Source organism: Rhinoderma darwinii, chromosome 5 (genome assembly GCF_050947455.1).
Source record: "Rhinoderma darwinii isolate aRhiDar2 chromosome 5, aRhiDar2.hap1, whole genome shotgun sequence".
Classification (NCBI taxonomy): Eukaryota; Metazoa; Chordata; class Amphibia; order Anura; family Rhinodermatidae; genus Rhinoderma; species Rhinoderma darwinii.
The window spans coordinates 180,759,464-180,773,903 of record NC_134691.1 but is presented as its reverse complement, the minus strand read 5'-3'; the positions used below and the strand labels follow the sequence as shown (position 1 = coordinate 180,773,903).

The 14,440-nt window shown below is 39.3% G+C and overlaps 1 protein-coding gene across 1 annotated transcript in view; it reads left to right on the top strand.

Moving 5' to 3' along the window:
- The window catches only part of MYO10 (myosin X), a 216,060-nt gene that overhangs the window by 128,296 nt on the left and 73,324 nt on the right, over nt 1-14,440 (top strand). Inside the window, exons 9-19 of the mRNA XM_075826765.1 lie at nt 3,898-4,001; nt 7,066-7,195; nt 7,545-7,663; nt 8,372-8,518; nt 9,189-9,289; nt 9,443-9,509; nt 11,100-11,192; nt 12,667-12,735; nt 12,912-12,994; nt 13,951-14,059; nt 14,231-14,311. Coding sequence (XP_075682880.1) covers nt 3,898-4,001; nt 7,066-7,195; nt 7,545-7,663; nt 8,372-8,518; nt 9,189-9,289; nt 9,443-9,509; nt 11,100-11,192; nt 12,667-12,735; nt 12,912-12,994; nt 13,951-14,059; nt 14,231-14,311 — 1,103 coding nt within the window. The remainder of the gene's footprint in view (nt 1-3,897; nt 4,002-7,065; nt 7,196-7,544; nt 7,664-8,371; nt 8,519-9,188; nt 9,290-9,442; nt 9,510-11,099; nt 11,193-12,666; nt 12,736-12,911; nt 12,995-13,950; nt 14,060-14,230; nt 14,312-14,440) is intronic.

Here is a 14,440-nt window from a genome sequence, read left to right as displayed (position 1 = left end):
TCACTTAAAAAAAAATATGTGTTTCACTTCAAATTTAGTATATGGCTGTCTCCAGCAGATACAGGTAGTCTGGTTTCCTTCCACTGTGCTATCATTCAAACAGGGGAATTAGCAAAACTGCAGTAAAACAATACAATATCAGTAAAACAATGCAAATACAGATATACAGATACATAGCAAAGGAAGTTCTCAGAATCGGTTTCTAGGAAGTTCTCAGAATCGGTTTCTAGGAAGTTCTCAGAATCAGTTTCTATATATAGCACAATCATGAGAAATGTAGAATGTATGGCACAGTAAAGTTAAAAAAACATTAAAGTTAAAAGTCATTCTTCACCTAGGTCATAAAAAATATTACCTGTTTACCAGGGCCGATTCTAGCTTTTCTACTGCATGAGGCGAAAATTGAAATGGCGCCCCCCCCCCAGATTTTGATTGACATTCCCCTGGCTGTTCTACATCACTAGCAGCCTCCTCCAACTCTTGCGGATGCGCTGTTACCTTGTACTACCCTGGCATGCGTGGTGCAGCGATGAAGCTGGGCAGAGTACACCTCGCTGCACGGTGCGTGCCCAAGGCAATGGCTCATCCGAGAAAGTTGGAGGAGGCTGCTAGTGATGTATAACAGCCAGGGGGATGTCAATCAAGCATGGAAAGTTGGGTTTGGAGGCAGGACTATGTGACTCTTCAGGATAACGGCAACGCCCAATGACCTGTTCATGAGTAATTAGCATTTAGTATGCGCCGTTTTAAAAGTTGATTATATAGACTTTGCTGCATCTGAAAAAAAACATACAAGGGAACGTTTCGAAATATTGTCAAGTCATGTATTACCGCATGGTGGCGGTTCAAGGGGGTTAAAACTACCAGACAGGTTCCCATTAAATATACAATTAATTGAAAACAATTCCATCTGCCCAGCAATTTTGTTATTATAAATATATCCTATATAATTACAGCTTCAGAACCAAGCTCTGACATATATATAGCACCAGGACCAAGCTCAGCACATAAATGCAGCACCAAAACCAAGCTCAGTACATAAATACAGCACCAGAACCAAGCTCAGTACATATATACAGAACCAGAACAGGCTCAGTACATAAATACAATACTAGAACCAAGCTCGGTACATATAGACAGCACCAGAACAAAGCTCATTACATAAAAACAGCACCAGAACAAAGCTCAGTACATGAATACAGCACCAAAACCAAGCTAAGTACATATATACAGCACCAGAAACAAGCTCAGTACATGAATACAACACCAGAAACAACCTCAGTACATAAATACAGCACCAGAACAAAGCTCAGTACATAAATACAGCACCAGAACAAAGCTTTGTACATACATACAGTGCCAGAACCAAGCCAAGTACATATATAGAGCGCCAGAGCCTAGCTCAGTATTTAGATATATATATACACAGTACCAGAACCAAGCTAAGTACATACATACATACATACATACATACAGTACCAAAACAAAGCCAAGTACATATATACAGCACCAGAACATAGCTCAGTACATAAATACAACACCAGAAACAACCTCAGTACATAAATACAGCACCAGAACCAAGCTCAGTACATAAATACAGCACCAGAACAAAGCTTTGTACATACAAACAGTACCAGAACCAAGCCAAGTACATAGATAGAGCACCAGAGCCTAGCTCAGTATATATATATATATATATATATATATATATATATACACACAGTACCAGAACCAAGCTCAGTACATACATAAATAAATAAATACATACAGTACCAGAACCAAGCCAAGTACATATATACAGCACCAGAACATAGCTCAGTACATATATACACTACCAGAACCAAGCTCAGTACATAAATACAACACCAGAACTAAGCTCAGTACATATATTCAACACCGGGACCAAGCTCGGTACATATATACAACACCAGAACCAAGCTCAATACATATATACAGCACCAGAACAAAGCTCAGTACATAAATACAACACCCGTACAAAACTCCGAACATAAATACAGCATCAAAACCAAGCTCAGTAAATAAATACAGCACCAGCACAAATACAGCTCAATTCAGTGTAACCCCTGCCGTATAGGTTTGTAAGGCGTAAAACTACAGCTCGCAGCATGGCCCAAACAATGGTAAGGATATGCTGGGAGTTGCGGTTTCACAAAAAAAAAAATCATACCACCCATCTCTCTGCAGATCATAAAGTGACCACAGTACTGATTAGAGGCAGAATAAACATTTACATTAAGTGACTCACAGATGACTTCTCAGATTCTAGTTGTTCTTTTTCTCTTTTCTTCTCCATCCAGTCCAGGCCTGTATGATAACTTCTGCTGGCCACAGTCCATTTCTGCAGTTTGCTGCTCAGTTGTCTTCAGCTTCTCACTTTCCAGACATTTCTGCACCTATAAACAAAGATAAAATTCTAATGGGGCCACACACTACGTCCCTAAATGTAATAGCTCCATACACTGCGCCTCTAATTCTAATAGCGCCATAAACTGTGTCCCTGATTATAATAGCAACATACACTGTGTCCCACACAAAAAAATTCCCGCTGTAGATAGTGACCCCATAGAGTGTCATGTAGATTGTGTCCCCCATAGAGCCTCTGTAGATAAGAGCCCCCTGTAGATAGTGGCCCACATATAGCCCCCCTGTAGGTAGTGCCCCACAAATAGCCCCCCTATAGATAGTGCCCTGCCCCCTGTAGATAATGCCACTCACACTTTTAAGAGAAAAACAAAAACTTTACATTCACCAGATCCAGTACCCGCGCCGTCCTCCTGCCATGCAGGCCTCTTTTCTGAGCAGGTCTGAACGACACAAGCGGCGAGATGATGTCATCGCGCCACTTGCATCGTTGAAAGGTGGTGATTGGCAGGGTGGCTTGCAATTCAACGCGATGACGTCATCGCACTGCTTGCGTCATTGAAAGGCGTTTAATAGCAGGGCATGGAACGTGCCCTCCCCTTCAGCGCTTATGCAGCACTTATGCATGTAATTGTATCTGCGTTCTATAGGCGCAGGTAAATTTATACTGTAGGAGGGGGCGGCTGGTTTCAGTGGCACCGCCTCACCCTCAGAGAGGCAGCAGGCTGCCGCTGAAGTGAGAAACTCATCTCGCTTCATGGACGGCTTGGCACTGCTGTTTACACTCATCTGATCTTGTTTTCTGTGGATCCTTTCTTAATGGTTCTTAAAACCAAATAAATGAAATTTATTTCCTAAAATAGTAATTTCTTTAAAGCAGATTTTTTTCTACCTTGTATTACTAAGCATTGGCCTGAATATGTTTGTGCTGTTGCTTAGAAACAAGCGATGCAGCTAGTGGATGACTCTTCCAGATCTCCATGCTCTTATGGAGAACCAACTGCCATAGGTGGTGTTATAGTGCAGGGGGTGCAGAGGTTGCAGTCACACCCATGCCCTGCAGCCTGAGGTGGCTACAAAGGAACTCTGCTCCATATGAAGAAACCAGTGTTATCAATTACTTTTTATATTTGAGGAACCCTATTATAAATTTTGCATTGGGGTCCTGGAGCTTAAAGTTGAGTCTCTGCCAACTGTGTTACTCACAAGTTTGCTTTGCTAAAGGCTGGTGCCCAGATGGATGACATCAGCAAGGACTATTACACTCTCTAGCAGAGTTCCTGCCGATGCCAGATGGAGAGCAGTCATTGGCTACTCACATTCTGGGCAGTTCTATACCATTACAACATGCTTTCACAGGCATTGTATACTGACGTATAGTGACGATACTGACTGTATCTGATGTTGCGTTCTTTGATGAAAGTTTGTCTATGAATTATGAGAAGCTTAATCATATAATTCTGTGGCATAAATTCAAATATATAAACGACTATTTATTTTCTGTTTCTCTCACAGATGCTTTTTATTTATTGCAACCAGAGAAATACCACTACTTGAATCAGTCTGGATGTATCAGGGATGAAACCATCAGTGACAATGAGACCTTTCAAGAAGTGAAAGTAAGAAATATATGGAGTATGCAGGCTACTTATATGAGCATACACATATTCGCTAGCTATATGCCACAAATGTCTGACTGCTGGGACCCCATTGATGACTAGAATAATGAGCTGCAGTGGGTTCCTCCTACATATACTGACAATGCTCAATCAGTGCTGACAAGGTGAATGGTAAGGCCTTGTTCACACAACATATTTTTCCATTGGAAAAATCTGGCGTGTATTCTGTCAATATTTTGCAGCAGAAAACCGAGACTGACCCTTGAATTTCTCCCACAGCTTGGCATTTTACAGCTGCATTTTTTGCAATCAGATTATTTCCATTCAATGGGGATAATCTGCTTGTGGCTTCCAACGCTGTTTTTGTGGCGGAACATGCCACGGTAACTGTGTCAAGAAGTGACATGTTACTTCTTTTTTTTTTCTGTGAGGCAGTTTCCCATTCCGCATGCTGAAAATTCCGCTAGTGTAAAACAACGGGGCGGTTTCTCATTGATAGCAATAGAAGCCTTGGACAGACAGAATTCACGCTGATTCTGATGCAGAAAGACTCAGTTGTCAATTTATTCATACATTTCTAGGAGGAATAACAGAGGAACGGCACAACGCAAAGTTCTAAAACTATCACCTATGTTAGTATAGTTAATAAATATCTAAATGGTGGGTGTCTGACCGATGGGAATCCCACCGATCCTGAGAATGTGCTTACCTGGTCATTCCTGTGCAAGCCATATGAATGGAGCGGTACTGCGCATGCTCAGCCACTGCTCCATTCATATTCTATAGGGCTGCCGGCGATATGGAGTGCACAGAGATGGTCAGGTAAGTACATTCTTGGGATTGGTAGTGGTTGGACACCCACCGATCAGATATTTATCACATATCCCGTGAATAGGTGATAAATACTGATTATTGGAGAACCCCTTTAAAGAGGACCTCCCAACAGTCCTGAGTCCTAGATGGCAGGTGTCCTTTAAGTGGTCTTAAGATCTAGGTTTGCTTTACTACTGACAAATGCAGAAAAATAAATATAATGAATCAGAGTCCAGAAATACTGAATATTTATATTATATGAGATATGTTAACAATAATTAGGCATTCAAAGAAATTGGGGACCTCCCAACATTTCACTAGAGTGAATAATTCAGAGACCTAGTTGATACTACTAATTTTGATTGTTAATTAATTATGCATTAACTAATCATCTTTTTATCTTAGCACGTTGTAAAATAGACTGTGTCATTGCATTAGGCTCCTTATTTAGTTTGGTAATTTATTCTATTCAGTGCCAGTGTCATCATCTTTTAGCGCAATCTCACATTAATCATACTTTATTAAAGTATTGGACATTGTGTTAATGACATTTTTACTATGTTGTTTATGTTGCACATTCTCCCGTACTGAATATTTCATAGCGGGCTGAAATTGCTCTGAGAAAAGATGGCTTCATTTAACGGTTCTTAAGGATTCCTTAAGAGCCAAGGAATGTTACATTACTGCCCATATTTCCAATTTAGCTTTCCCCTGAATCAGCCACTTGGCTTCTGAACATTAATTTGCATTTATCAAGAACTATTAAATTGTGTTTTTTTACGTTGTTTCACAATATCATTGCCCAACGTGTTTACAGGGATAATGTGTACAGTGTGTTTTGTACGTTCTTAAGTTGTTGCATTGGAAAATGTTTGAGAATCTGTCAACATAACATATACAGTAGTGTATAAATCCAGAAGTTAGGAGAAAGCCCTTACGTCTTTTGTCTGATGTGGTTGTCTGATCACATCTTCAGATGTTTGTGGCGTTTCTATTTATTCACATACTGTACATCATGTGTTGCAATTCTGGAGATTTTGGTTTCACCATCACAAGTTGTAAATTCTCCAAGTATAGATGAGGGATGTTCTGCATTAGTTTACATTATATTGAATAAACTAGATACTAACTAGTGAGAGTTGTAACTTTTTTTTTTCCACCAAAAAGTGAAATGGATAGGAAAGTTATAGATCTGGAATATCTATCCATTATTGATGAACGGACCACCCCAATACTAGTGTGTACTGATAAATTTTATGGCCCAAGTATTACATTGTCTGTCCTAATCCTCTGATCAGATGATATGCGTTTAGCCATGTAGATGTTTTTCATGTTACTCAACCATTAGTTGTAGTGGCAGGATCTGGTCTTATATGATCATTTTGTGGGGCTTCTTGTTTTCATGTTCCTTATTAACCGGTTCAGGAATGCCTTCTGTTTATTTACAGCGGGTATTCCTGGTCCTTAAAGTCTGCGTTATAGTATATCCACAGCGTGGGCTTAAGCTGGATTTAGCTGGGGACCCTGGAGAGGAAATTGTCTCTGCTTTCACATACACAACGATCAATGAGCAATTTGTAAAGAATAGAGGCACTGCCTCTGTTGGTCCCGTGACTATGTGACTGGTCGCCTGTTTGCCGGGAATACCCTTTAGTGGTTTTGCTGTTACTGAGTCTAACTAGACCAGTACAGCCCTATCGGTGACAATAGTCACTAAAGCAGGGCTGATTTCCCCAGTAACTGCAGCCCCAGTTGCAACGAAAATGCATAATGTGAAAATAAAATATTGAAATAATAAAGTCCCCAAATGGTGTATTTAGACCTTTGAGGGACAGACCATAATAATAAATAATACTAAAAGCAAATATAAATGAAATAAAAATTACACATAAAATACCTCCTCTCTAAAAAAAAATGCTTTCCCCGCCAATCATTGTCTTAACGCTAGCCTTGAGCAAATTACCCTAAAATAGACATGTGAGATATAAAAATTTCCAGTAGACAATGACGATCACAAATGAAAACTCTATTTTAGGGTAATATTATATTATTACCAAAAGAAAAATCTGGAAAAAAAAGCATTATTAACTAAAATACTAAGTAAAATACATCGCAAAAATCACGTCACTAGCCCGACAAATAAAATAGTTAAAGCCGTTGAACTAACATGTGTTAAATATTGCAAAATGGTTTGTTGCTTTGTCTTACATTTGTACTTTATATGTTTCTGTAATGTTGCAATGTCTTGCAGACTGCTATGGAGGTCATGAAGTTTACTTCTGAAGATCTCCGTGAAGTTCTTAGGTTGCTTGCTGGGATTTTGCACCTGGGAAACATTGACTTTATGACTGCTGGAGGGGCACAAATCTCTACAAAGACAGGTAAAAGCCATATAAGTGATATGTATGGTAATACAGACGTGTTGATTATATATGGGCCAGGGTATTTAGCACATTTTTATGTTTTTATTGGAGATCTGTGTACATAATATAAAAAAACTTCTGAATAGTTAGACAGATGTTCGCTTAGACTAAAACGTATAAGATGATTTGGAAGCACTTGGTCTAGTCACAAGAGTAATATTAGAAGCAGATCCTACCAGATCATATGAACTGATCGCATATTACCACCCAGTCATGGAATAACTTGCATGGTCAGATAGACCATGATGCACTGTGTTTTTTTATATGATCGGATGTAATCTATGGAGACATATTATGTTATTCCCAGCACTAGGGCGAACTGCAGATTTGCTGGGGCTGGACTCTGAGCAACTGACAGAAGCACTGACACACAGATCAATGATCCTCAGGGGAGAGGAGATTTCTACACCGCTCAGCATACAGCAAGTAAGTTCACAAACTATTGATGAAAATAGAAATCGCCATTTTATGGTTAACATATTACTAATAACTTCAAAGTTGAAAAGAAATATGTAAACACAGTCCCATTAATAAGTATGGGCGCCACGTTAACATTAGTTTGTATTTGTAAATGTTGTGCCCCGTTCTTCTGTTGATCAATGGGGGTCCCAGGTCACAAGCCCCCACTGATAAAAGCGTCCCGCATGGAAGTTGTCAATTCAATTAATAGGTGGGGAAACCTTGACTAACAAGGTTACATTTACGTTATTTTTTTAAACCGATCTTAGTTAAATAATTCTCAATGGTCAAGAAATATTGTGCTGTAGAATACAAAACAGTATAGTAAAAGCTTTTCTAATGTGTATGAAATGGTCAATAATCCACTAAAAACAGTACTCACATGACATGTGGATATTCAAAGAGATAGCAGGAGGACACCATGTTTGTCAGATTTTAACTCGCTAAACATAGAAGTCAAAGAAAGGATAATAACTGTTCCTCATAAAAAATATATGCTTCCCATAAACTTGTACTAGACAGGAAGGATCTATCTAATGTCAGCGTGTTCTGGACATTCAGACTATTCATATTGCACAAGTCTTTGTCTGAATATAGTTACTATCTTGTAGTCATGGGTTTGGGGGAAAAAAGCATACCTTGTATTAATCCAAGTTGTTACATGCGGTACCACAGGCAAAAGACAGCAGAGATTCAGTGGCCATGGCTCTCTACTCACAATGCTTTACTTGGGTGATCAGGAAGATCAACAGTCGGATTAAAGGAAAAGATGATTTCAAATCAATTGGCATTCTCGACATCTTTGGTTTTGAAAATTTTGAGGTATTTCTTCATATCTACATAGATTTCGCCCTCTGGTCTGTAAAAATACAGTAGCATCACAAACAGCTGCCCTTATCTGTCTTCATGTGGAATCAAGGCCATCAAATATTATAAATCATGTAAATATAAATAAATATTTATATATATATATATATATATATATATATATATATATATACACATATAATAAATATATATATATATATATATATATATATATATATATATATATATATATATGCCCTTAGATGCGGCTTGGTGATTTTGTTGCTATTTACCCATATTTTATGCCGCTTTTTTCAAGTATCTTATTAGCAGTGGTAACATACTTGTTTTTTGGCCTTTAATTTATGGTTTGTGGGTGTTATTTTATCAATCAATTATAATGAATCTAATGTCATAGCACAAGCCCCATGAAGAAACCTGACTTTAGAAAATATATATTCAAACTTAGACCGTTATCTAAAAAGTCAGGTAACTTTATGAATACATTGTATTACTTATATTCTCCTGAGTTACAGCCTGTGTTATAGCCAAGAGCTGCAATCACAATTCTGCTGGTTGTTATTGGAAACAGTCAAGAAGCCTGTCGACAGACCCATAGTGCTATATGTAAACTGTAAAATGTTCAAATGTAAACATATTCTTAAAACTACTATTCTTGTTGCAGGTCAATCGCTTTGAACAGTTCAGTATAAACTATGCAAATGAAAAGCTGCAGGAATATTTCAATAAGCACATTTTTTCCTTGGAGCAGCTAGAATATAGCAGGTTAGATTCCAAGTTTTGTAAACTATTGAAGGCAATAAACTTTTCTCACAATACTGTCTGACTTATATCAAGCATAGAAAACATCACGCATACTGAAGCCCCAGTCTCTTCATACTGTATATAACACTTTATTGTACCTTATGTTCACTTTAGGGAAGGACTTGTATGGGAAGACATTAACTGGACGGATAATGGGGAGTGTTTGGACTTGATAGAAAAGGTAAGTATTTATAACAGTACATGTCTCATTAATAAACATGAGCCAAATATTCATTTAGATATCTTAGAAATTGTAGTTTAGATGAAGGAAAAGTTATCAGGGTTCATATGAAAAGACAAATGCTATAGATTGTATTCTAGAAATTACCAGTAGAGGGAGTATTTCTTAACACGGATGACTGTAATCCGTTCATGACATCACTCATTTACTAATGATGCTATAAGGATGAGGTAGTATACAGTCCACTACAGGGATGTTGCGGGAAAAATGGCACGAGGACAGGAGATGTAATTGCAATCTCAAACTTTACTGTATGTTCAGATCATTGCCAATGGTGCACGCGGTCACACGTATATTCAGATCTTCCCTATGTGGGAGACACAGTGGTTGGACATTGCCCAGGCAGGCAATTATGGCTGGCGTGCTGTATAATTGTTGCAGATATGTAATGGCCAATGGCACCCCTCACAATACAGATGTTGGTCTGGCAATAAGAACTTGTATACAACAAAATTGCTGCTCACTTGCTGTCTATGGCAGCAGGCTCCTGCCCAACCCATCACTGTTCGATGGACAGACACAGGCTACAGACCCAATGATCAGTGCCGTAATTTCCAGCTGCTTGCTCTCCAACCACCTCAGCAGCTCACGAGCCTAGGTCACTATAACTCCCTCCAGACATTGAATAGTGTTGCCCCCAGCGTAATGATGCCGCTTAATCATTCTGTGCATCATTGCTCAACCGAACACAACCAAAGTGGCATCTGTGTCGTTCATCCCGTTGCCTAGTAACTTTAGGCACCAGCCTACAATGTTGCTTGTAAACAGAACCACAACAGTACAGTGTACACAAGGGTACACAAGATAACATAAGTGCTATACACAGTGGCAAGACTGACCACTTTCCTCTGCAATACCAGCTAGGTGGGAAACCAGCAGATAACGCAAACAATAGCACGCAGTAAAAGACACCGTTCACAAATATCTGTCTCAATATAACTGCAATGCCACGATGGGCCCAAAATACAAAAGCATGGAAAATAACGTTCCCCTCAAACTTGAGATTTATCCCCCCTCACTTTACAGCACCATGAATTACTCAAAGAATTCATAGTGATCTCAGCATTACAGGACCTTAGGTAAAGAGGGGTGAGGCATTTCGTCCTTACAAGACAAAAACGTACATTTTAGTTGTTGACTGGAGATCCCCTTTATGTTGTGTCAGGAACATTTCTTTTTTGTATGCATGTTTAGTAGTTAGCATAGATTCATTGTTCTTAGTGTGGCTCAAATATAGGACATCATGTGTAGCTTTCTTGTTATGTGTAAACTAGTGTGTGTGCGTGTGTGCATGCGTGCGTGCGTGCGTGCGTGTGTGTGTGTGTGTGTGTGTGTGTGTGTGTGTGTGTGTAAAAACTGAATGCTTTGACGGTTGTAAATAGGATATTTTTGGTACAAATAACTCTGCACCACAAGTGTTGAAGAAAACTTTGTAGACACATCTCAAAATAGGAACATTCAGCCATGTTTGTATGCAGGAAGAAGCAACATGGCTGACTTCGCTGACTTGTTTGCATCTATTTTAAACAGAAACTTGGCTTATTAGCGCTATTCAATGAAGAAAGCTACTTTCCTAAAGCCACCGATACTACCTTACTGGAGAAGTTACATAACCAGCATGCGGTACGTTGTATTTTACATTTTGTAGTACGGTTAGAATATGGAATCCCAGTTTTCACATAGATATAAGTGTCCAACTTCTTATACTGAACAGGAGAACACCATGGGGGAATTTATTAAGACTGGTGTTTCATACGCAGGTTGTAATTTAATAAACACTGGCATAGATTTGCGCAATAATTTACTCCAGTAAATTATAGTAAGTTTATCGTGCCACGGGTGGCCCTGCCACTCCTGCTAAGCCCGTCCACTCAGTTTTTGGACCTTTTGCGATTTTTGTACGCGCAGGGTGCTTAAAGAGGCTCTGTCACCAGATTTTGCAACCCCTATCTGCTATTGCAGCAGATAGGCGCTGCAATGTAGATTACAGTAACGTTTTTATTTTTAAATAACGAGCATTTTTGGCCAAGTTATGACCATTTTCGTATTTATGCAAATGAGGCTTGCAAAAGTACAACTGGGCGTGTTGAAAAGTAAAAGTACAACTGGGCGTGTATTATGTGCGTACATCGGGGCGTGTTTACTACTTTTACTAGCTGGGCGTTCTGACGAGAAGTATCATCCACTTCTCTTCAGAACGCCCAGCTTCTGGCAGTGCAGCACTGTGACGTCACTCACAGGTCCTGCATCGTGTCGGCACCAGAGGCTACAGTTGATTCTGCAGCAGCATCAGCATTTGCAGGTAAGTAGCTACATCGACTTACCTGCAAACGCCGATGCTGCTGCAGAATCAACTGTAGCCTCTGGTGCCGATGTGTCCTCGCTCGTCTGACACGATGCAGGACCTGTGAGTGACGTCACAGCGTGATCTCTGGAGAACACGGCTGTGTCTGCACTGCCAGAAGCTGGGCATTGTGAAGAGAAGTGGATGATACTTCTATACACAACGCCCAGCTAGTAAAAGTAGTAAACACGCCCCGATGTACGCACATAATACACGCCCAGTTGTACTTTTACTTTTCAACACGCCCAGTTGTACTTTTACTGTAAACACGCCCAGTTGTACTTTTGCAAGCCTCATTTGCATAAATACAAAAATGGTCATAACTTGGCCAAAAATGCTTGTTTTTTAAAAATAAAAACGTTACTGTAATCTACATTGCAGCGCCTATCTGATGCAATAGCAGATAGGGGCTGCAAAATCTGGTGACAGAGCCTCTTTAATAAATACCTCCCTTATGTTTTTGAACCTCATACCTTTTGTACTTTGCCAATGGCTGCCATGGGATGTGGAGAAGATGGAGTGGGTGGATATACCAGGGGAATGACAGGTGTGCAGCTGCATGCATCCTGACATGTAGACAAGAACCATCTATAGTAGTCAGTGGACCAGCAAATGTTTGATTCGGGATTATGATAATATGCAGCCGGGTCCTTTTCATTTTCCACAATCTAATGACAAATAACAGTTATATTTACATTTTTCTAACTTTTTTCTGTATTTTTGTATTAATTTGTGTATGTTTATTTTCTATAGAATAACTCCTTTTATGTGAAGCCAAGAGTTGCTGTTCACAACTTTGGTGTAAAGCACTATGCTGGAGAGGTAACCTTTAAAAATATCATCTATGTGAACTGTAATGATAGAGTACAAGGACAAGGCTCTGACAATACTGTATGTATGTGATTTGCCATCAGATTCATAGTTTCTAGTTATTCTTCATCTGATGTTTTACAAAGGTTATCTAGTTGTATAATGATGCTCTCTGTTCCAATTAAAAGGTCTTGTATGATGTCAGAGGTACTTTGGAAAAGAATCGAGACACTTTCAGAGATGACCTTCTCAACCTTTTACGTGAAAGCAGGTAAGGCACTCTGCTTCTTCTACATGTACTGTACAAGCATTATTAGAATCACTTATTGCCAGCCACATATAGTATTAGATATGGGCCGTGAAAACGAGCGCAGGTCAACGAGGAAGCTATTACACAGCTCAATGATCGGGAACGAGCGTTTATATGAACGCTCGTTTGCCCAATCATTTGCCCGTGTAATAGGGCCTTTAGATGGTCACCATACTCTCTATAGTGTTGATCTCAGGGCTCATAGTGGTGGTGTAGGGAACTGTTTGTTTACTTAAGTTCTGTCCATTCCTAGGAAATATCAGGCACAGATGCCTATCTATGGACATAATATAAGTTAATAGATATTTCCCCAATGCCACCACAGTTCCTGATATCAGGATTTGGGGATTTGTAAGAGAGACTATTTAGTGAAATGGCAATAATCCGGTATATCCATGACTGTCGAGATGCTGGATACTAAAAAAATTCAAAGCACCGGAAGTACTGATCTCCTCCTCGATGGCTGTCTGTCCACCCTAATAGGCCTGAGGTCCAGAGAAGATCTGGGCTCCACTGGTCTGACACTTGTGTTAATGGAAGAAGTTTATGATCTGGGTCACTCTGACGCAAGCACACATTTTTGATGCCGACAACGCTTGGCGCTGGTGCTAATGTGTATCTTCATCAACAATGGTAAATAGTTTGTGTGATTCCAGCCTTAATTCACCATGAGGCTGTTTATGTCATTGCTGGATTATCAGGATTTCCAGACAATTAAATTCCAGACTAACAGACTTTAACTGTATTAGGAAATAAGACATCTACAGTAGTACTCAGTTGTTTTATCGATTCTATTCTGCAGATCCTTGGATTATGACAAATTGCATGAAACTGTTGCAGTTGTGTATTGTCAGTGCTTATTGCGCTGCTTGGTTTCTACCACTTTACTATTGTCTTCTAACATTTGTTTTTTCTAGACTTGATTTCATATATGACCTGTTTGAACATGTCTCAAGCCGAAATAACCAAGACACTCTAAAGTCTGGAAGTAAGCACCGGAAACCCACCGTCAGCCTGCAGTTCAAGGTCTGTATATAAGTGTGGTACTATGGTGAATCTCATACTACCACCAGAGGGCACTGTTGGGAAGTCTAAAACCTATGGACACTTGTATAGAGCTGCCAAATCTGAATACCCCATGTGGTAAATCAGTTATGTTTAGTATATGAATAATTATAAGGCTTTTCTTAATTTTAGGATTCCCTGCATTCCTTGATGGCAACACTGAGCACATCTAATCCTTTCTTTGTGCGCTGCATTAAGCCAAATATACACAAGGTAAGATACAGTTCTGCATAATTAAATATAGAATTTCTGCCGTTTAGTGTATGTGTGTGGTATGAGCTATTATTTATTTAATGGAGGAGCTGATCTCTTATTTACTCAAGATGTAAAAATATATATTTT